The 21,897-nt window shown below is 41.0% G+C and overlaps 1 protein-coding gene across 1 annotated transcript in view; it reads left to right on the forward strand.

Annotated features, from left to right (window-relative positions):
• The first annotated feature begins 66 nt into the window (after positions 1 to 66).
• Positions 67 to 21,897, forward strand: part of ANKRD60 (ankyrin repeat domain 60) — a 299,161-nt gene continuing 277,330 nt past the window's right edge. Inside the window, exons 1-4 of the mRNA XM_080558233.1 lie at positions 67 to 1,402; positions 2,155 to 2,285; positions 3,802 to 3,967; positions 4,512 to 21,747. Coding sequence (XP_080414359.1) covers positions 1,222 to 1,402; positions 2,155 to 2,285; positions 3,802 to 3,967; positions 4,512 to 4,795 — 762 coding nt within the window. The 5' untranslated portion in view covers positions 67 to 1,221 and the 3' untranslated portion in view covers positions 4,796 to 21,747. The remainder of the gene's footprint in view (positions 1,403 to 2,154; positions 2,286 to 3,801; positions 3,968 to 4,511; positions 21,748 to 21,897) is intronic.

Raw genomic sequence — 21,897 nt, forward strand, 5'->3', positions numbered from 1 at the left:
TTCTCCCTAGCAAAAATACACTGGTTTCTTATACCAGGGTTGAGTGTGGAATCCATCATACTGATGATGGGAGGGAGAGGGTGGATGAGGGAATGAGTAATCAACACCTGGCTGGTTGGTTTTTCCTTTCATATTGGAGTCTTCTGTTTCTTCTGCTGCAGTTGTCCTTTTGTTCCTTTCAGACACTGACTGGCTGCTCCACCCTGTGCTCTACAACTTCTGCCAAGCGCTGCAAAAGAACATACAGCCTTTCTTTCTTTTTCTTTGCACGATGCAAAAGTGGGAGGAATAAACAGCCCCCTATACCTCCTAGTAAAGCCTACCCACACACTTTGAGGTAGGACACAAGACCCCTGTGTCACAAACTGGAAAGACAAATGGAACAGCCATATGCTCTTTTTATGACACACCAAACTAAACACGTATATTGTGTCCTAAAATTGAACAAAGAAAACAGGAACATAACATACGGACAGCTTGGGTATTTACTGGAGTTACTGTCTTGTCTACTGCTTTCCTTTCAAGTGCCTGAAAGGTACCTGCAAGGTATGGCTACCTGAAAGGAGGTTGCAGCAAGGTGGGTTTTGGTCTCTTGTCTCAGGTGACAAGTGGTGGGACACAAGGAAACCCTCAAGTTGCACCAGAGGAGGTTAAATTAGACATCAGAAAGAATTTATTCATGGAAAGCGTGGCCAGGTATTGGAAGGGGCTGCCCAGGAAGGTGGTGGGGTCACCATTCCTAGAGGTATTTAAGAGATGCGTGGATGTGGCACTTAAGGACACAGCTTAGTGGTGGACTTGTAGTGTCAGGTGACAGTTGGATTTGATCATCTTATGGGTCTTTTCTAACCTAAACGATTCTGTGATTCTAAGTAAGTTTGTGTCATCCTAGTGAAAATCAAAAAGTGGTCAAGAACAAAGAAATCCTTCTGTAATCATCCTGGTGCGTTACTTTTGTCATGTTCCCGGCTGTGTTCATCCAGGCTCTTCCATCCCACAAGCAGGTTGTTCTTCTGTGATGTCACTTGGTGCTGCTTGGATACTGTAATGTGCTAATGATATACAGGGGGTCTATCCTCGATGGCATGGAGGGTTCTGATGATAAGGGGAGTGCCTAGGGAAGGGAGGAATTACGACTGGATATAGACCCTGTCCTTATAATGATAGCAACTTTTTGTAAGAGGAAAGTCTTATAAACTTCTCCTAGTCACAAACGACTTGATGACCATGTCTTCCTTGCCTCCAGGGACTTTTGGTGTCCGCCTCTGTCTGGCTGAAACTAATGAGATGTTTTCACTGCCTCAGTGCCAGAATGACTTGACTCTGAAGAAGCTTAAGTCCCATTTAGAATTATTGACTGGGATCCCCCTTCATTTCCAGCGGCTTCAATACCTGGATGAAAGTGAGAACGCGTAACCTCAGGTTTATGGAGGTTTTTCATTGTGTCTCTACCTGCTAGTTAGAGCTATGTGTAAGTCCTGGGTGCAGGTCAGAGTTTTTTCCTCTTTTCTGCTGTACTGCAGTTGGAATTCAGCTCTTGACTTAACTTTGCTTCCTACTGCTGAGGGATAACAGTCTAACCAACAGGGTCTTCTTAGGAGATTAGAAATTGCAAAAACTGACCTCTAAATTCCTGTTTGGCCTTGTCAGTAGCCAACACCAACACCTGGCTGGCTTACCTCAGCCTGGCATAGCTCTAGCAAGGCTCTGACTAACTTCACAGTTCGAGTTGTGTGGAACAGTGTTTGTGCCCACTGCATCAGAGATCACATGTCGTTGGAGAACTTAGTTTTGGAGGTTGCAAGCAGGGAGGTTGCAAGCAGAAAGCTTATTTTAGAATGAAGACACCCTGTGTGCATGGATACGCTCAAGTATTTTCTCCTGTGGTTTTGGTACTTAACGTGTTAACTGTAGCTGTCTGTGCGTTACAACCATATTATCCCAACAGCACTGTATTCTAACCTTTTCCAGGCTGGGAGTATGTGTTTTTCATAGTTCTAGCACAGTGGGACCTAAGGTGTCCTTGATGCGTAATGACAGCAAAATCAGAGAACATGGACATCGCTAAAAATAATTGTCACTTTTTTTTAAGCTGGTCATTTCCATCTTCTCTGAGGATATATTGACTTACTTTTACTGTGTTACTCCCTACAGTGGATCTGCTAGATGATTCTACATTTAAGGACAATGATATTGTCCGTGGTGGAACAATTACAATGCGTATCTGGAGACAAGATGGCTGGGGGCATCTTGTGGCAGCTGCTGCGAAAGGAGACACTGTGAAGGTTGATTCCATTACTTTGGTGAACAAGTGGGGTGTGCTGTCTGCAGAAATGCTGAAAGCATATTGCTGAAGGTCTTAAGTGCTTTTATAAAGCAAGAGTTCATAGAGAAAATGGTGGGGAAGTCTTTAACGGAAGAGACAAAAATTAGGTTAGTTGTGCTTCTTGTAACAGTGAACAGTGGAAACTAATAATCAAGGATCAGGAGCCATTCTGCATTTCTTGCACTTCACCTGCTGCAAGCTTACAGACCATCTTGATTTTGCAATACTGTCAAGTCTGATTAGTAAGACAGCTTTTTTTTTGTGGAACAAATCATTTCTGTGGTGCTTTTATAGAGGGCGTGCTGCTTTCTTGATTTAGGGCTGAAATGTTGTCTCAGCAGAAACACAAGGTACTCTGATTTGTACTGTAAACCTTCAGGCCCGAACAGATGTGATCATGAAATATCCTTTGGTGCCTTTCATAAAGAACCATTATCTCTGCCCTGGCCAAATTCCAGCTTGGCTAATTACATTCTGTTCCTCTGCATTTCCCCATCCATTGCAAATGGATACCACAGGGTTCTTCACTTCCTATCGTTAACTGTTGTGTAGTGTTGCGGTTCGTTGGTAAGCAGCTGTTCTGCCTCGTGCCACAAATGGTTTGCATTTTGCTGTTGGATGAAGTGTTGCTTTTTTTCCCATGTTTTGAGTTCCCTGTGTATTAGTGTAGAGCAGGAAGCAGAAAGGTGTGCCACAAAGACAATAGTCTCCTTTGAAATGAAAGATGTATTGGAGGGAAAAAAAAAAAAGTTTGACACTGTTGACTTTCAACTGGAAAAAAAAAATGAAGAAAACTGTACAGCTGCTCTACTAATGTGCTTCCACTTACTAGATGAGGAAACCACGGTGCACTGTGGAAGATATAGTCCAATGTGTAAATGACTTCTCAGGAAGAACAGCAGCATAGCAGCATGAGGCAACTGGAAATTGTTTCGAAGAGGCCTCTCAGCAACACTTAAAGCCAAACACATCAGTTCTAAACAAAACAAACAAAAAAAAAATCACAAACCTCCTTCTGGGAAAGAATACGATACAGGACTGTGTCCTGAAGTAGTCTGAGTTGTCTGCTGGAATTAAGGCCCGAAGTCTTGCTTAGATCCTAAGGACCTTGTGCTTACATGGCCAATGGTGTGTTCTTCCCCCAAAAGCTTGGAATCTGGTCAGTCTCCAATAAATTTAAGAGAGGGACAGGGACTGCAAAGAGATATGGGTTTGATAAGATCTTGTGGAGCTCAGTATCTGTATAGAAAAGGAAAACCAAAATTTAATGTTCCAAGGGATGGCTGTGAATAAATGTCATTAGATATTATTCTGCCTTATCTTGATTCTCTAATATAAAACAAGCAGGTATTATTTAGGTGATCATAAAATGATTTATGCAGTGTGCTAGCATACCTTATGTGCAGATATGAGACTTTATAAAGAATCAGGTTATGCTTTTGAAAGAGGCTAAAAGGTTTCTGTTTATTCTGCAGCTGGCCCATCTGGGAGTTACAGAGGATTTTCCTGGCACCACACCATATGCAGAAATACTGGGAGCAGAGCAGAAAAAGGAATGGGTAGCGCACCGAGCTTTTGTGGCACTGTTTGTTGCCAGCCACAGAGGTCATGTTAAAACTGCCACGTTTCTCCTGAGACATGGTAATGTTGTTAGATAGAATGATTCTTCTCTGGCTGTACCTGCACAGCATACCACACCTTCCTGCTTACCAAGATCATAAAATTTTACCCAAATCATCTTGCATATTTTGTATTTGAGGTAGGGAATGCATTAAGCCCATCAGTCCCGATGTAGACATTAAAACAATGAAAACTGTTCTTGCTAAATGTAATGAGTTTGCTCTTAAAGTAGCTAAGTTCATAATGCGAAACAGGAATTGTTTTTTTTACTTCCCTCTTTTTGAGTAACATTTATTTCTTCTGTTTGTTTTTTTAGCATCTAGAAATGTTCGTTTTTATCAGTCCCGTGCAATGTTTTATCAGTCATATAAGAAATAATAGAAATACACAGAAATACAGGAAGAGTTGCAAGCTCTAGTTCTATAGCTCTGACACTTGAGTTTTTTGTTGTTTTGCAACTTGCCTTTCCCTAGGAATCTGCGTTTGCGCAATGGGCAGTCCTTTGCGTCAGTTATCTCCTTTTTGTGAGCCTTGTCACACTCGGACTACGTGTATCTCTTTGCAGGTGCGGATGTGCATTCGAAAACCCCGCTAGGAAGGACTGCTCTTCATGTAGCTGCTGTCATGGGCCGCTGTGACTGCATTGAGCTGCTCCTCAGCTGTGGGGCACAAGCCCTTGACCCAGATAGCGAGGGACAAACAGCAGTGAGCCTCGCCCGCCTGTGGGGCCAGCAGCAGAGCGAGCGCACGATGGTACGCTTCCAGTGGCGGAGGAAGTCAGCTGCTGCTGTGCTGCCCTCCAGCTCCAAGAGTCAGGCCGTGCAGCAGACGTCTGGCCACCCGTCCTAAAATACATATGGCCTATCTTGGTTCTGGCAGATTTCAAAGGACAGTGACTTTCTCAAAGACACACTTCAAATATAGGTCACTAGGTGGGGTTTGTAGGGTTTAGTTATGAAATAGGGTCATGTACTGGTGATGCTGCAGAGAAGATGACAGCTAGCTTGACAGCACCGCTCGCAAACACGCTCTTAATTTATAGGTTAAATTTTTTTAAAATTGTTCCGTAGCCAAACTGGTCATTTGGTTAATAACAGCTTGTAGGAGAGCTTGAGGCTGTCTACAAGTTCTTTGGAGTGCTCCTTGCTAGGGTAGTTTCCTAATAGTTGGCAACAGACCAGGGTGATGTAGTGTAACGGGTATTTCAGGGGATTGGAAATCCCTAGATCTTTAATTCACTTCTAGCCCTGACTGGCTTTATTGCCTCCAGCAGATCAGTTAAGGGTTGTTTTGTAAATAGGGCAGTTGGCCTGTCATGATAGGGTGCAGGCAAAGTTAACGTGCATGGAAGTGGCTAATTACGATTGCTCAGAGTCAGAATTGGTGCTTTCTTAGAACCTCCAAAATCTTAAGCCTCAGGAACTTGAAGACCGGGATTTCTTCAAGTCAGTGACTTGCTGTCCATCTGCTTTCAAGAATCCCACGTTCCTTAGATGCTTAAGTAAAAATACAACTCATATTCTCGTTACATCTCTATGATGAGTAGAAGGAAGCTGAGCTTCTAGTCTGTTTCTTGAGGGCTTGTTAGTGTCTCAGTGCTCCATCTTCAGCAGTTTCCATTGTTTTGCTTAGAGAGGCTTGGGTGGGTTTTTTATTTTATTTTTTTTCCTGAAGAGCTCAGCACTTGACTTTTACTTATCCATAGAAGAGGCAGTTCTCAGTGGGACAAGCACTTATAAGAACTTGGCCTGCTGCTTTTTTTTTTTGCTTGCAAAGCCCAGTGCACAGCCCAGAGACTCTACAAATAACTAACATAAGTTGGTTTTGGTTTCTTGTGGCAGAGTGTTTTTTTGTTGTTGTTTTTTTGTTTTTTTGACTTCAGTGCCCGGCCGCTGGACTATGTGCTGAACCAGGAACGGAGACAGAGCAATGAAAACCATGGATTCAACTTCTAGAGTAACCTAGGAAAAAAATACACGTTTACTGCAGCTTTCTTTTGTGAACTAAAAGGGCTTTGGGGTGGTGGCTGTGCTTTTTTGCTGGTATTGCTTTGCTTGAGTTTAAAAGGCTGCAGCCGCGAGGGAAAGCGAGCCCGTGGCTGCTTTTTGCCGAGCCTGGAGCCGCACAACGCCTGCAGAGCGAAACCGCCGCGGCGGCCGGCAGAGGGAGCCCGGGCACCGGGCACCTGGCGCTGCGCCTCCCGCTGCCGCTCGCCGGAGCAGCGGCCCCGTGTTCCTTCCCGCCTGGCGTTTGTTCGCAGTCCAGCTCTTAAGTTTAAGATGACAAATATCAAAGAATATCCGAGTTGGGACCGGCCCACAAGGATCATCGAGTTCAGCTCCTGGGTCCCCAAAGGACCACCCAAAAATCAGACCGTGTGTCCGAGAGCGTTGTCCAAATGCTGCTTGAACTCCGGCAGGCACGGTCCCGTGACCGCTTCCATTAATTCCTTATTTTAATAAAGTCATAAAGCAAGGTTCGGAACTTCAGGCTGTGCCAAGTACCGCTTGGGAAGGCGGTTCCTGTGGGAGGCCGTGCGGCGATGCTTATACGTGCTGACAGCAATCGGAACAAACGAATGCAGACTTCCCGCTGCGTGAGGGGAGACTCGCAGGGTATCGTCTAAAGGAAATTCACTTAAATGGGTCTTAAGTTGGTTACTAATTCTATGTGCTTCAAATACATGGTTGATAAATAACTGCTTAGGAGAATGGCAAGATCACAATTTCTATCAGAGTGACCAGTAGACAAGATACAAACAATGCTGTTTCTGGTGTTTTGCTGAGTGTTTGAATATTGCAAGCAGGATTATAGAGAAAAGTCTATAGAATTCCTTTATTCTTTTTTTTTTCTGTTGTCTGTCTAGACTGTGCAATCCGTACCCAAGCTTCTAGAAACGGCGAGGGGTTTTGTAGTTGCTTTTAGACATTATGCAGCATGCTGCATAATTCTAGGAAAAAACAGACACAGAATGTCAGACAGAGAGAACTGGGTGACCTCAGGAGAAGGATGCCAGAAATGGTAGAAAATTATGTTAGTATATGATCACGTAGTGAGGGACAAATAGCAAGTATTTTTTACTGGTAGCTGGAGATTCACCCTTTGGAAAGAACAGAACAGAAGTCACCAATGCATTGTGTCTGGGAAATGGGAATGCACCAGTCCAAAATTGTACTGGGGCAAGCTAGAAGAGAGCAAATGGCTGGGCAAGTCCGGCACTGGAGCAGTGCGTGCAGTTCTTATTCAAGAAAGGTGAATTCAAGTTAGAAGAGACCCCTAAATTAACCAGGGGAAATAAATCTCTCCTCCTGAGAGGGCTGGCAGTGTTAGGGCAGAGCCAACAACAACAACAACAAAAAAAAAACATGCAAGAGATTATATTACTCATTATCTTAGATGACAAATGCTTGGGAGATCTAAAATAATAAAAATAAAAGATATTTATACTGAAGGGATCTGCTGGGATAGTAAGACCAGAAATCAGAATGCATTTTGTAGCTCTTGGTCCAGTGGAACAGGACAGAGAGACCCAACCAAATGTGTGTGCCTTAGGAATGCTGCTGTGTGTTCGAGTGCTCTGGCACGCTGTTTGGACTGGGTGGCTGCATTGTTAGATGCTGATTTTATTTGTCGCAACACTGTGTTTGCTCAAAGCTTCTATGCCAAAGATGTAGATGAAGCAAATAATATTGTCTGTCTCAAAGGAAGCAGCTACGCTATAGTGTGCAGCAGAATCAGGGAGACAGCACACTGAGGGACAGACCTCAGACTGAAGTGGGGCTGTTGAAGAGACTGAGGGTCTGAATTCTGAAACGCATACTCAGTTCTGCAAGTACTTCATAGATGAGCTTGAGAATTTGAGTTCTGATTTATATAGTATCAGGAACTCTTGTGAACATTAAGTTTTGGTATTGTACTGATGCACAAAAGCCTGCTTCTAGAAGAGACGCTGTAATAACCTGTTCAAGGAGAGGAAACAAACAGACAAGAAACAAAAGGGTTGTGCGTTTTGCGTGGCAGTCATTGCTTTCTCTTCTCCATGCTACAGCAGAGGGAAAGGATCAGTCTCCTGAAGACTTTAGTGAGGATTCATTAATGATCTTTGGGATTCTCACATGAAGGAACAGGGAGGTCATTATGAAGAAGAAAAGGCATCAGAAATGTCTTGAGTCTAATTAGGCCCAAGGCAGGACAAATGTCACAACTGTCTTCTAATATTAAGAAAACCAAAGCAACTCTTTTGGAAGGACTGTGATTCCCCTGGATGCGAAAGGCAGTAAGTTAAATAAAGATGACAAGCGCAGCAATAATTCATCACACTTTCTTACCATTATCAGCTTCCCTCTTTCCTTGCCCGGGCAGACCCCCAGTGTTGCTCACAGCCATCGTGATGGCTGCTGTTCCCCCAGAGCCCTGAGCAAGCTAATGCTCAGCAAGCCTGAAACAGTGACTGCTGCTACTTAGAAACAGGCACCCTAGCCAGGGACAGCCTTGGATGTCTATATAATTTCAAACATCATTGAAACGCTCCCCAAATGCTTCCCCTTTCTCCAGAAATGTTTCCAGCTTTACCTGAGTTACATCCCAAACTTGCTTATGTTTACTTTGTTCCTTTGAGCTCCTTGTAGATGGCTGCTGCAGAAGAGGAAGGCTTGTGCTGTTGCCACAAGTGATGCGCTAAGAGGACATGCCTACTGGTGAATGGATGCACCTATGAAGGAGCAGTACTGCAGTGCCTGTGTTGCAGCCTCAATTTTGAGGCACCTTGCTGCTTTGTATCCCGAGGCTGTCAGGTGAATGATGTCTCCCTGTGTAATGGGGTGGATCCCACTCATTTGGTCAAGAGCTGTGCTTTGCTTTAGGCAGCAGGCAATCATCTCCCTCTGATCCCAGTTCATAGCCCTGAAACCTCCTTGGTGTTAAAGTTCCTTTCAAGGAAGACAGAGGCCACTTATTTTAAAATCTGTCCTCCACTGATGGAACTTCCATACTTGTATTGGTATGGGTCCCTCTGGACTCAAGCAACACCTGGGTAGAGTTAGTGTGCTCATGTGTGGTATTAACACTCCTGGAAGCCTAATGCCACTGTTGATCTAGTCTTACTTGCAAAATATCACCTACAGCGGACCTCCCTACGGAGGCTGGATACTGAATCTGGATACTGAGAGTAAAAACCTGTGATTACTTTGGCATTGCACAAAGAATTTGTTAGCTCAGTGAATTTTTAAATAGAAAAAAGAGCAAGCTTGTTGTTATACCTGTTCCAAATTTATCTATAGACAACAGTAACGCAGAACGCTGTGGCAATCATGACGTTCATTTCTCAAAGTGAATCAAATGAATAGAAATTGTTAAAAGCTAGAGTACAATATAGCATATAAAACCCAACAGACATCAGGAAACTCGTACTGATTGGACTCTTAGATGTTGTTTTGCTCTTGCTTGGGAAAGAGAATTGTAGTCAGCTTGCAATCTCCCTGACATTGTTCATGGAGGAAGCAGACAAAAAGTACCAATGAAATAGAAGGCCTGCAATTTAGTTAATTTTATGCAAAACACAATCAGCATTCAGACTGGGAGTTACCAAGCAGAAATGTATTGATAGAGAAACCAAAATATTCTCTGTGCCTAAATGGTGAAATATTAAAATAAAATCTCAAGGAGACTCCCAGAGCTCATGTAACTGTAGGCCAGAGAAGATGCAGAGGTGAAGTCTGACACTGCCAAAGTCATCAGGAGTTCAGTGAGGTCGTGACTTAATCCCTGATACCTTAGGCCATGCATCTACATGGTATGAATCAGGGCAGCACTGGTGTGACAGACCCTTGTTATCAGTAAGAACAAAGAGCAGAAAACTTTTTAGGAGAGTGATTAGAAGATTTAGAAATTATTGCTTATAAAAATGTTTTTAAAGGATCCATTCTAAGGAGGTAGCAGGGGGGAAAAGAGCAGTAAAGGAGGATGGTAAAGGACAGAGAAATGGAAAGAACTGCAGGTCGGCTGGGGAAGGTAATCATGAAGGGGACAGTTATGCAAAGATCCGTTTCTAGTCTTGGAGACCTGAATTGCTGATGGTGGACACTGATGTTTCGTCTTTCATTTTACTTCCCATTTTAGCATTACAGTTAACTAAGTGGACACCAAATTTTTGTACAGAATAATGTACACTTCTCTTTCCCAAACTTTGTGCATCTCACTAATTTTTTAATTAATCAGTCTTTGTGCCACTAACGCCTGAAAGTTCCAGTCCAGTGTGCATAGTCCCTCTCTGTAGCACCTCTGCCTGTAGCAGAACCTATGTATGAATGCTTTTTCTGCCTTCAATTTTTCAATTTGCAGTGTTCCTTGCATTTTAACCACCAACTGCGTTCAAAGACGACCAGAAGTTGGTTGTGAACTCTGTCTGAGGATCATGTTGACCATTAATATTTAGAAAGGATAGTGGTTTACACAGGGGAGCCAAAAGCTATAAGCTTTCTAGTACGCTTTCAACATCTAGCATGCTTCCAATACCGTTTAGGTTGGTTTAATGCCTAACCTACACTGCAATTGAGGTTAGTGCTTTGGTTTTCTTTCAAGTTCCAGTTCCCCATATGCTGTTCTGTTTGCAAGATTTTCTTGACATAACTGTCTGGTATGGTTTGCTGGTGTTTTGCTAGGATTCCTGTGTGTTCAGAAGCTAACAGAGGAACTGTCAACTTGAAGGCCCATCTTAAAATATGGCCCTACTGGCTTGGGATAAGAAACACAGAGATTGCTTGTCCAAGCTTCTTCCGTGGAATTCGTGACACTATTTCAATTCCTTTGGTTTCCAGTAACCAAACAATTATTGGGGTCAAGCAGAAGTCAAGGTATAAAGATTCATCACTATGAGCTTCCTTACTTATAAGCTGGGCCATATGTTAGAGGAATGATCTGGGCTATAGCAGTTGTCTTCCATCTCTTGATGAGCGTTAGTATGCATAATTCAAATGTACATGTGTTTGAATTCCAGCTTATATTGATTGAATTGCTCTATGATAATAAACAGGATAAATAAATCAGATGGAAGTAAAAGCATTGATGTGCTCTATGGTGATGGGGGGGATTAAATTCAGTGCTGTGACCTTGAGCAGGATGTAATTTCAAAAGTGCCTCAAATATGATGATGACATAAAATAAGGCTAAGGAAGCTGGAGGGGCAGAAGGACAGGGGACAGAGGAACAAAACAAACTCATTCAAAATGATTTGGATTTATTAGGATTACAGGCTGATAAGTGGCTTATGCAGTTTATTGTTGGGAAGTGTAAGGTAATGAGGCCAGGGACCGCAGGTAATCAGACTCCAGTCAGAGTGAGAGCAACGTGGAATACAGATCAGAGCATGGCAAAAAGGGCACGCGCGGCACTGGGGGAAGTCGTTTCTAAGGGGAATAGCTGTCTTGATGCTTCTTTTCTTACAAAGCTCAGCTCTACAGCTGTGCTTGCTGCATGACTGCAAAACTGCTGGCCCCGCTAAAGAAGCTTCTGTTCAGCCTTGTCAACACATGAGCTCGCTTGTAAATGAGAGATGGGTTTGAAACGCTCTTTCTCTTTGAGAATCTCCAAATACAGTTGTACCTTGTTCTGGGAGCCAAGTAAGTAAAGCAAAGAGGAAGATGGAGGGAATATAGCCGTGTCAGCATGAATTAGAGTAACAGAGTCAGGCCTTGTCTGGTAGTGTAAAAGCAGCCAGTAATCCTTTCATGCTGGTTTGGCCAGGAAAATTTTCTCCAAGGGCTATGAGACGGGTGCCTGCTAATTGCAGGTGAATAGAGGAGAATCTAGCTTTTGATGTTACAGGAAAAGTGAACTGCAACCGAGATGCTTAATAGTTGATCACACCGACTTTAGAAAAACAGAAAAAATGTAGTTTCAGACTAATGAGCACCTTGCTGGGCAATAGTAAAGCAAAGAGAAATTGGTGAGTCTTTCCTGTGGATGCTAATCTGGAGGTAGATTCCACGGTTTTGAAAGTACTTGTGTTATTCTGGTTTCCTTTCCTTATCTTTAGTTCTAAAATCTGTCTTCATCTTAAAATGTTTCTTTTGTCTCCTAAATTGCAAGGTTTATATTTTTCTCACTTGTGGCCAAATAGCTTTTGAAACGCAATTAAAGGCAGAAATAATAAATGTATGCATTGAAGTCTATTGATGTCCTCACAGCTTTCTTCATTCTGTTAGATAACATATTAGCCACTCCTGTTTAAAAGTGCTTTCTCAGATTTGACCCATATCTCTAACCATCATTTTTACACTTAACACCTAGAGCACATCAGTAGCATACAGATCTCTCTCTTTAAGTCCTCCTTGCTTGATGCTCTGTTAGATAGAAATTCATTATTTTCATCATTTAGAACGGTTATGTTTGCAGTAGTTGACTAAGGCAGTGAGGAGCTACAGGGAAGACTGAACTGGGAAGAACAGAAGCTAAGGCAAATCATGAATGATAACTTAATCACAAATCCCAGTGCTTATGTCATATCAGAATTGAGCCATGAATGTAGAGTAGTGAATGATTACTTGGGGAGATAAGAGATGCACTTGGTATTTTTCCTTTTCTGAGTCTCTTCAGACTTTCGTGGCCTCTAATTAACATCCTGTCCCGTTCAGTGTTCCTGTCTGGGATACCAGAAGCATACTGGATGAGCTCTAACGTGCACTCCACACCCATCTAGAGAAGTACATCTTCCTGTGATTCCTTACATTGTTGTTATAGTAATGAAAGAATGGTGGCCTCTGTGTATTTATGCTTCCCGTTTCTTTTATCCGTTGGTTCTCCACAGCAAATGGCCAGTGTTAGAATCTGCATCCTTGGAGTTCTGTTGTCGGTTTGGGCTGTCATCACACGCTTAGCTAATACCCTCTAGTAATTTTCTTATTCACATGCACACTTAATGTCCTTAGTCATTAGACTGAAAAATGTTAGCCTTGTCATAGTTAGTGACTGGAAGCAGAAAAGTCCATTTAGTTCTCAGGGGAATGAATTCTAATTTTCTGCTTGTCAGAAAGTGACATTTTACATATTTTTTTTTCCCCACCAGTTTAGTGCTAAATTTAAATGTGTGTGACATAGGAATAGACTTTTTGTCTGTGCTAGACACCCCAAAAGACTTGGCAGGTATCCAATGTATGAGACTCTTGACCAATAGCTACTGCTAGAGCTCACTTCATGCACTGAAGAGAATGGGAGGTGAGAGTGAAAAGTTAGAAATAAGAGGTCATTGCAGAGGGCACATTAACATTGCATGTCTGAATGCATATTTTTTCCCCCTTGAAAATATGGATGAAAAGCAGCTCATCTGGAATAAAATATCCAATGAAGAAACAAATTATGCTCATCAAGCAGGCTCATACTAGTATTTGTCATTAAGATGTGACACCTTCTATGTAATGTCACAAACTACTGGGAGCCTTTGAAAAGTGTACTGCTTTGAAGGCAGCTTGTCTGTAGATATTGAGTTCACTGTTCTATGAAAGGAAAATAACTTGTGTCTTGAAAAATGGATGGCATTTATGGCAAAGAGAAATAATCCTCCCACAGATTACAGCTGTTCTTTGCATTGTGCTGGTGGTCTTATCTCATCAGTGGATATTTTATGTGTTTTTTTTATACATTTCCATAAAGCTGTTTTGAGGAGGACATTGTGTGCTGGGAGCTGGATGTATTTTAAGGAAGAGACGCCACTACAAAGAACTTAGAGTCTAAATTGAAAAGATGGATGAAGTGAAAATAAGGGATGGTTATTTTGCTTTTTACAGATGGGAACTGAAGCAGGAGAGAGTGACTGTTGTGGCCAAAGTCACACTAGGAGTTCATGGAATTGCATCCTGATCTTTGAAGTCCAGTTCCAGTATCTTTACCGTATATTGTCTTTCTGTTCCCTTGCTGCTGAATGTAGGTTTGATATGCACATGTGTAATGAGCCAAACATGTTCTGCATATGTTTAGCCATATTCTGACCTTAGGAACATGAAGCAAGCTTTTCCTGATATAGTTAGGAGTGCTTTCATGAGTGGGCTTAACCCAAGGAGTGCAAAATAGTATTGGCATTTAGTTTAGGAAACATCTCATGGGCTTTTGATGGAATTGGTGGCACTTTTTTTTGTTGTTAGTGTTGTGATAATTTACAGATTACAGGTAACAATGCCTGTGTAATAATCAGAGATTCAGATAAAATCCAGAGATGGTTTCTGAATCTACACAAACACTTCCAAATCCATTGCATGTGAGGGAAATAAATTCCTCATTGTCCTGACTGATTTTTCCATTCTCCTTACTTAGGAAATATGTATTTTCTGTGCAGTTCTTTGGGCATGATTTATATATTATAATACATGACAAGTATATGCGTGCAGAGTTAGAAGGGATAATGAAGAAAAGTAGTTGATGAAATTGAATTATGCATAGTAAAATTGTAATTTTATAGAGAAGTTTGTGGTCATTAAGAGAGAATGAAGCTTGCTTGTTTACTTCAAGTTGTGAGAGATCTGAGCTGGAACTACGCTCTTACATGCTTTAATACTTTATGATGTCTCACTGTAATTAGAAATTCTTTTCTAACTTTTTATTTGGGCCTATCCTGAAGCAGTGTACCCTGCCCTGCACTCTCTTCTTAATAACTTCCTATCCTTTTATGCTATTCTGGACCTGTAGGCAGTAGGTCAACTGTTATCAAGGCTTCATTTAAGGAGCATTTGTGATTAAACATGGCTGTAAATCTATTCTCTGCAGTTTGGACAGATGTGGCCCTGCCTGCAAGTAGCAGCTTGATTACAGGACCCTGGGCACCAGCTGAAGTCTACATTCAGAGCTCTTTCTTAGAAACACGGACTCTGGGAGGCTCACAATGGAAGTCCACCTCTGCCAGATAGTAGGTCCGATATATTTTATGTCAGGTATCCAAAAGCCACCAGGTTTAGGTGAGAGTAGAAAAACAACCTCTTGGAACCTGAGCTATTAGACAAACTCTGTAAACTGGATGTCACCTCACCATCTGGGGATCATTAAGTAGGCACTGATGAGGCAACAGTGTGTACTTATCCACTTTTTCTACATTAAAAATTTTGAAAATCACCAGTAGAGAGCCCCTTTTCAACACAGCAAGAGATTTGGCTCACTGGATACGATGACCCTTTCTCATATGTGGATGCTTTTGTTATACCATGAGCACTGTCTGCATGTGCATTATAGCTCCAAAACAACCCTAGCAATACTGCCAAATACACACATGAAATGAATATAAAATACATTCCAAATAATTGCAGTATTTATGTAATTTTGCCTTCAATGTTTCATGAAGCCTTATCAGATTTTTAACTCTAGCAGAACCAGTAAGCTGATAGGTGTACACAGCAGTGCAGAGTGAGGCAGAACCAGCCTGGTAATGCCTGTCATTATTGACAGTGACTGATTAGCAATGACTCCAAGGGTATAAATGAAAGGAGAATTAAAAGCAGACTTAGGGAATCCTTTTTCTTTCTTGAGTCCTTTAAGCACAATACTGCACAACTACAACGGAACACAAAGAACCTGTTTTGTTCAGAGCTGTGGTGAGAGCTGTTGAAATTGGTCTTTTCTCATTTACATACAAGTCAAATGACTAAGGGCATAGCTCCTAGGACAACAAACATCAGTAGTGCTCCCTGAGAGCAGCACTACTGCTGCACACACTCTCACTTCTCCTGTGACAGAAGCAGCACAGCCAGCCTGGTTTCTCAGGATTTGGGGTTAAGCAAAAAGGGCTATTTGTTGTTGCTAGCAATTTGTTGTTGCACAGAACTAACAACAGCCAGAAAGGAAATGAGGTGGGGGACATCTGTCTGCTCAAGTGAAGGAATAACCAGTGTCCCTCCCCACTTTCTCTACACCCTGAGTGCCCTGTGACACTGGCACTATTTGGTAACTATCTTGGCTTCTGCTAAGAGAAAGTAAATGTGTGGGGTTTGTTCATTAAGCAAGTGTTACGCTAAGATGGAAGCTGCACTGCACATAATGGGGAGCACAAGAAATTACTATAGGTTTCATTTAAATAAAAAGGATATGGCTGTGCTCTCGCAATAAGATCATAATGGCTGCTTAGTTTTTCCAGACAAGGACTGTAGCTTGCTGTGTTTTTTTTTTTTGGGCTCTTGTTTTGTTTTTGTTTTCACTCCAGCTTTTAAGGATGAGAATGTTGTGTCTGACGCATGTCAGCAAGCAAAGAAGAATCACTAGTTTAGCTGGGTTCGTCTTGCTCCCCTGTGAGGAATAAAAGCGTTAACTGTCTCTCACTTCAGGAGGAGAAGGGGGAGTGTTTTCAGCCTGCGAGAAGTGAGAAGGCATTGCCAGGTTTAGGTCAGGCTGGAGCAGGGGGCTGTGTGGCACTCTCAGCAGGACAGATTAGCTGGGTGTCACACGGCAGCCTGGAGGCATCATGCGGAAAAGGCAAGAGACAGAAGCCTGTGTGTGCGCGTGCAGGGTGTGGGGGGTGAAGGCTGCCATGTCTTGTTTTGGTGCAAGGCTGTTCCCTACAACAATGATCCTTCTGGGAAGCAGACTCGGAAGATGGTTTGAATAAAGAGCCTTTGTCAAAGAAGCAGAGAAAGAAAATGGCCACTAATACAGTTCCTGCATTAGAGCTACTTACAATGCCATTGTCTGAGCTGTTAAAAACATTACTTAACAGGGCTCCTGAGCGGTCATGTTTAATCCTGATCTGGCGCCTACAAGGCCTGATCCCGCAGTCAATTGCACCCAGTGAAGCTGGAGCCATATATCTGTAAAGGACTGAGGGAAGACAAAGGATTCTTTCTGTTCTGTTTATTTCTACATGGTTGCATCTATTTTTATGCTTTGAAGTTCTTAGATTTATTTCAATCACAGCTTTTTCAGTGAATCATATGAAGCACGGTAAGGGAAATACGAGGTTAAGTGCCAAATTCAAAGTTGAGTCAAATGGGTAACATACACACCCTGGGACTACAAGGTGTAGTTTACTTTAATAAAAACACATCATATTGATTCATCATTTCAGACTTCAATATAGCTGTGTATCTGTCACGTACCTGTCACCAAAACAGGCTGTATAAGATTATCAAATAATAAAGAAACAGTAGAGCTTAGAATAGAGACCTGGTCGGCTGGCTCACAATAAAATTCATAAAAATGTATCTCCATTATTATTGTTCATTTTCTAGCTTATTAATACAATTCCTTCTCTCCATTCCAAAACAGTTAAATGAATAGATACAAACTTAACGGTTCCTAAAATTGTAGCTTGCCTTATTATTGCAACGCATGCAATGACCATAGGTTTAAAGATCTTTTACGACTGAGTGAATTCAGACCAAGCCCTAGCAACTTCAGTTGAGTAAATTTAGTTTTTGCCTGTGTCCGATCTAAAGTTTGGGAAAAGCATCCAAGTATTCAAAGGTTTTGATGCCACAGGGCATTAGATATGCTTCAGTATGGTCTGTATTGCAACACAGAAAATGCCCGAGGAACACGTATGGAACCCTGAGACGCTGTTTTCTGGGTCTTACAAAGACATTGGAAAGTGGGACCAGAAGGAATTTCAAATGATCTTTCCTTGTAGTCCTCTGCCTGTGATAACAGCAGCTTACACCTCAATCATGTAATAGTTTTTTGTGGATTATTTAAGGAGTAAATCTAGTATTTGAAATTCTGCTATTTATTATTGTTCATTTTAAATTGTGGAGAAATGAAGCAAGAAATTGGATAGAGTTTTCTTAGTTTGTTACCAGGAAATGCAGAACTTTTATATAATTTTAATGAAATGAAAAAAGAAATTCACCACTCTTGGGTGAAAAATGATTACCTTTTTCTCAGCTATCCTTGAAATCCTTAGCTTTTCGTTACTGATGCAAGTCGGGAGTTATAAACTTAAAAGATATAAAAGATATGACAGGTAATTATCCTCAGAGATACTCTTTAAAAAAAGCTATTTTAATGTATTGTACCATAATGTACCTAGCATGCTGTAAAATGTAACCTCTATCATGCATTTCCAAAGAGTAGGAAGTCTGCTTATTCTAAGCTCTTTTTTTTTTCCAGATACTCTCATCTCTTACAAAAGAAAAAAAAATGCACCAAGAAGTAACAAGCAGCCTTTGATCTATAATTTCCTGTGCTGTTGCTAAACACAGTGAATTTTTTGTACTTGTAGAAGGTTTACTAAGGTTGTGTAATGTTACTTTTGAGATCAATGTACTGATTTAAGAATAAATAAATCATTAAAGGCTGGAAAAATCTTACACTGGGGATCAGACATAATGATGCTTTTTGCTAACCTGCCTTAGAACCTTTTGAAGCTGCAGTGTTCTGAAGAATACATTGCTTTGTGTGTCCAGCCTGAACTTTGTATGCTATGGTAAATACAGCTGCATCTGCTTAAATGAATAGGAATTAAAATTAACCTGCCGTGTTTACTTTTATGTCTGATTCCATCTGATCCTTCTTCTCTGAACATCTGGTGAGCTGCCTCCCCGAATGCTGAGATGCTGTCCATAAGATAGTGTGTGACAGCCAGCTGAAGCCGTGGCAGCTCGTGGATGGAGGAGAGGAAAAGACAAGTGCTTCACAACTCTCTTCATGAATACAACCCCCAGCTTCTCTGCAAACCTTGGGCTAGGTAGGTGACCAGTGGCTTGCCACCACTGAATGGTTTTAAATGTTTCGTGCTCTGTAAGGGCCTGTAAAACCTAGTGCTTGGACTCATAAGCACGTCTTTAAAGGTGGCAACATCAAAGTCTTTACATTGAGATTAAAAGCAACTCTGTGGTACTGTTCACATTATATCAGAGAATTTACCAATAGAAACCTTAATGAAAATAAGCCCACCACTGAGACAGACAAGAAAGAGTAGTCCTTTAATTTCTTTGACCTGTTCTCTGTGTAACAGAGCAAGTGTTGGTGTGTGAGCAGCCTGAAACCCTAAGGTCAAAAATATCTCCAAATCATCTGACTTGGACAATGGACATCGGATTTGGACAATTTGACAATGTCCATTTCCCGTGTTGTGTTTCACTGGTGCAACATGAATCAGATTTTGGAAATTTCTTTGTTTTTGCAAAGTTTCTGGTTTTGTTTTGAGTATTGCTTTACTGCTGGTCTTTTCCGTGTCTGACAGAGTAGACCAGATTGGTAAAGTTTTTTTCACTGGACCTGATCAGTTTCACAGCACAACAGTATCATTTTCCAGAACAGTTCAATTTATGACACTATAGTCCTATGAAATGGTTTGACATGCTTTCAACTAGTTAAATAACAACTTGATGGGATGTGAAAACCACAGGAGTCAGGAAGGAGGTAACAGTCAGCAAACGGGCCTTATCTGTCTTGCTACACAGACACGTATGGTTGCAAGGGGAACTAAATACAACACATTTAGGAACGTAATGCAAGGAGTGACCTGGACTGGGCTTCACATGGGAGCAGAGATTTTGGTCTGGTTGATAATGACTGTGTTTGGCTAGTATTTGTTGCTTTGGGACTTCATAGAATGTGGAAGAAACCACAAAGAATCCTTCACTAAAGGAAATGATGTGTGTGAATGTCTTAGATCTCCAAAAAGGAAAAAAAAATAAATTCCACCTCTCCTGTTTTGCAAGGCAAACAATCTCAGAACGAAAGTTACTTCAGGCTGACAGAGCAGCCACAGTGGGAACTGGAGACAGTAATTTCTAAACAGATTTAGGAGTGTAGTAGGTATCCATTAGGGTAGTCAGAGCATGTACCTTTGTAGCAATGTCTCATGTAGAATAGCAATTAGAGTCATTCTCTAAGTGGCCACATTTTACAGCAGCTAAATCAATTGGCCGTCCACATGCTGTGTCTGCTTTTCGTTTTGCGTGTCTCAAGACTTACAGCAACATTTCTATGGTGACTGCAATTTGACCAGTGCTACTTACACAGAATCACTATTTTACTATCATCCGATCAAAAACCTTTACTCTCTGCTGCAAATGCATTTTAAATAAATTCAAATCTTTCAAATCTGAGCTCCCTGTAAAATATCTTGTATTAATTGTATTATAAATAGCAAGTGCCAGTTCTAAAAACACAGAAAAGAACACATTGTGAAGTTTTTTTTTTGCCACCCAAGTATGTTGTTGATAAAGCAAGCAAGTGGTTATGAGAAAGATCACTCTGATTTCATAGTTATTCAACTTAAATGCAATTGTCATTTAAGACTCTACTGTTATTTCATCACACTCCCAGAAAGGTAAAACCAAGCAAAAATCCACAGTAGCAAAAATGTGTGGCTGACCTGCTTTAATGTCTTGCTGTGGTGATTGTGTATCAAATATACAAATTTTTTTGCATATGCAATTCTGAAAGTGTACTCCATAGTTTCTCTCTAAAAACAGCCTGTTACAAAGAACTAGTTTAACTGAAAACAATAGTCAAAAGATAAGATGGCCTCAGTTCTCTGAAAAATTTGAGTCAACTATAGAGGAATTGATAAGTCACTTTGTTAGTATGAACCATAGGCCACCAAAAACATTATAAATGACTACACCAAATGAAGCTTACACTGAAGCATAGAAGACATCTAAATACGCTATCATCCTGTTTTCAAATTCTGGTGAAAAATAAAGCACATAACTTTTTATATATGTTTAGAAACATGTAATTCTGCTCTGACTTGCATAGAAGCAGAGGCCTAAGACACTTACGTAGTTTTAACTTTTGCTGCATTTTTGAAGTGATTTAATTTTGTTTTGAAGCATTTTGCCAGTGTGTGCACTGAGTTCACTAACACTGTCCTGACCTTGGAGATAGTGTGATATTTTACAGTGTGCAGTGACATTTATGTGCCCAGCTTGGCTTCAATAAATAGGTTAATTTCCACAAATTAGATGCCAGGTTTCAAACATTACAAGGTGATTTAATAAACCTGTATTAGCGATTTGGATTCACAGCTGAGGCAGTTGACTGGGCAGTCCTTTGTCAGTTGCAAATCCAAACCAGCCTTTTGGGCTGGGAAAAGAAATAGGTTTATAGTACCAAAATCCCAAATATATGGATCAGCAATTGACTGATTTATGCTGTAGGAAGTTTAAATTGTAAGTAATACTCCTTACACATCCCCCCTATATATTACTTATATAAACTAGCATAGAAACCTAGTAATGAAAATAAAGCATTTAAAATTTAAATAAAATATCGTTCTTATAATTGTCTTGCTTGTTCAGTGAACAGTTTACATATGTTATAGTTAGTAGCTAAACTGCAGTTTAGTTTAGATTTGCAGAGTCTGATTCCAAGTAATTCTTTATTCTGGTTTTAAAGTAATGTGACTGAAGTTAGTTCTGCTATGTATTCTCATTCTTTGGTAATCTTTCCAAAGGATATGAGTAATTTCTCCATTATTTGTAAAGAATATGGAAAAAGTAAAATATTATTTTTTTGTGGGCACTTGGGTATAAAAAAAATAGGCGGGATGTTGATAACTGTGAGTCATTTCTTGGGAAGAAGGAAAGAGCAAACACTAGCTGCTGACCTACTGCTATGAAAGCCATGGACTTTACTGCTGACTCAAGAAACAGATATTGATTGCTGCAGAGAACAATGGAGATCTTGTAGCAGGATTAAAGAGAAAAGTCTTTCCTCTAAGCAGTAAGGAGTATTAAGGAACTGCCTGTGTTAATTTCTTGGAGGCTGCTATTTGTTTCAACAATCTTCTATTTTAAATGTTAGCCAGCTAGAACTAGAACCAAATAGTTGCTACAACTAAAGAGACTCCTTCTGAGTTTTCAGAAGTCCTCGCAAACCTTCAGGTAGGTAATGAAGAGCAAGACTGAACTCTACAACTGTGAGACAGCTACACCAGTAACTCCCAGTACAATCCTCTACTGTTAACAGATATGTAAATGTAAATATATTTAATGTAAAATGTACCTTCTGACACATGAGAGAACACGTGAGAG

Source organism: Anser brachyrhynchus, assembly GCF_964034855.1.
Source record: "Anser brachyrhynchus genome assembly, chromosome: 16".
In the NCBI taxonomy this organism is placed as follows: Eukaryota; Metazoa; Chordata; class Aves; order Anseriformes; family Anatidae; genus Anser; species Anser brachyrhynchus.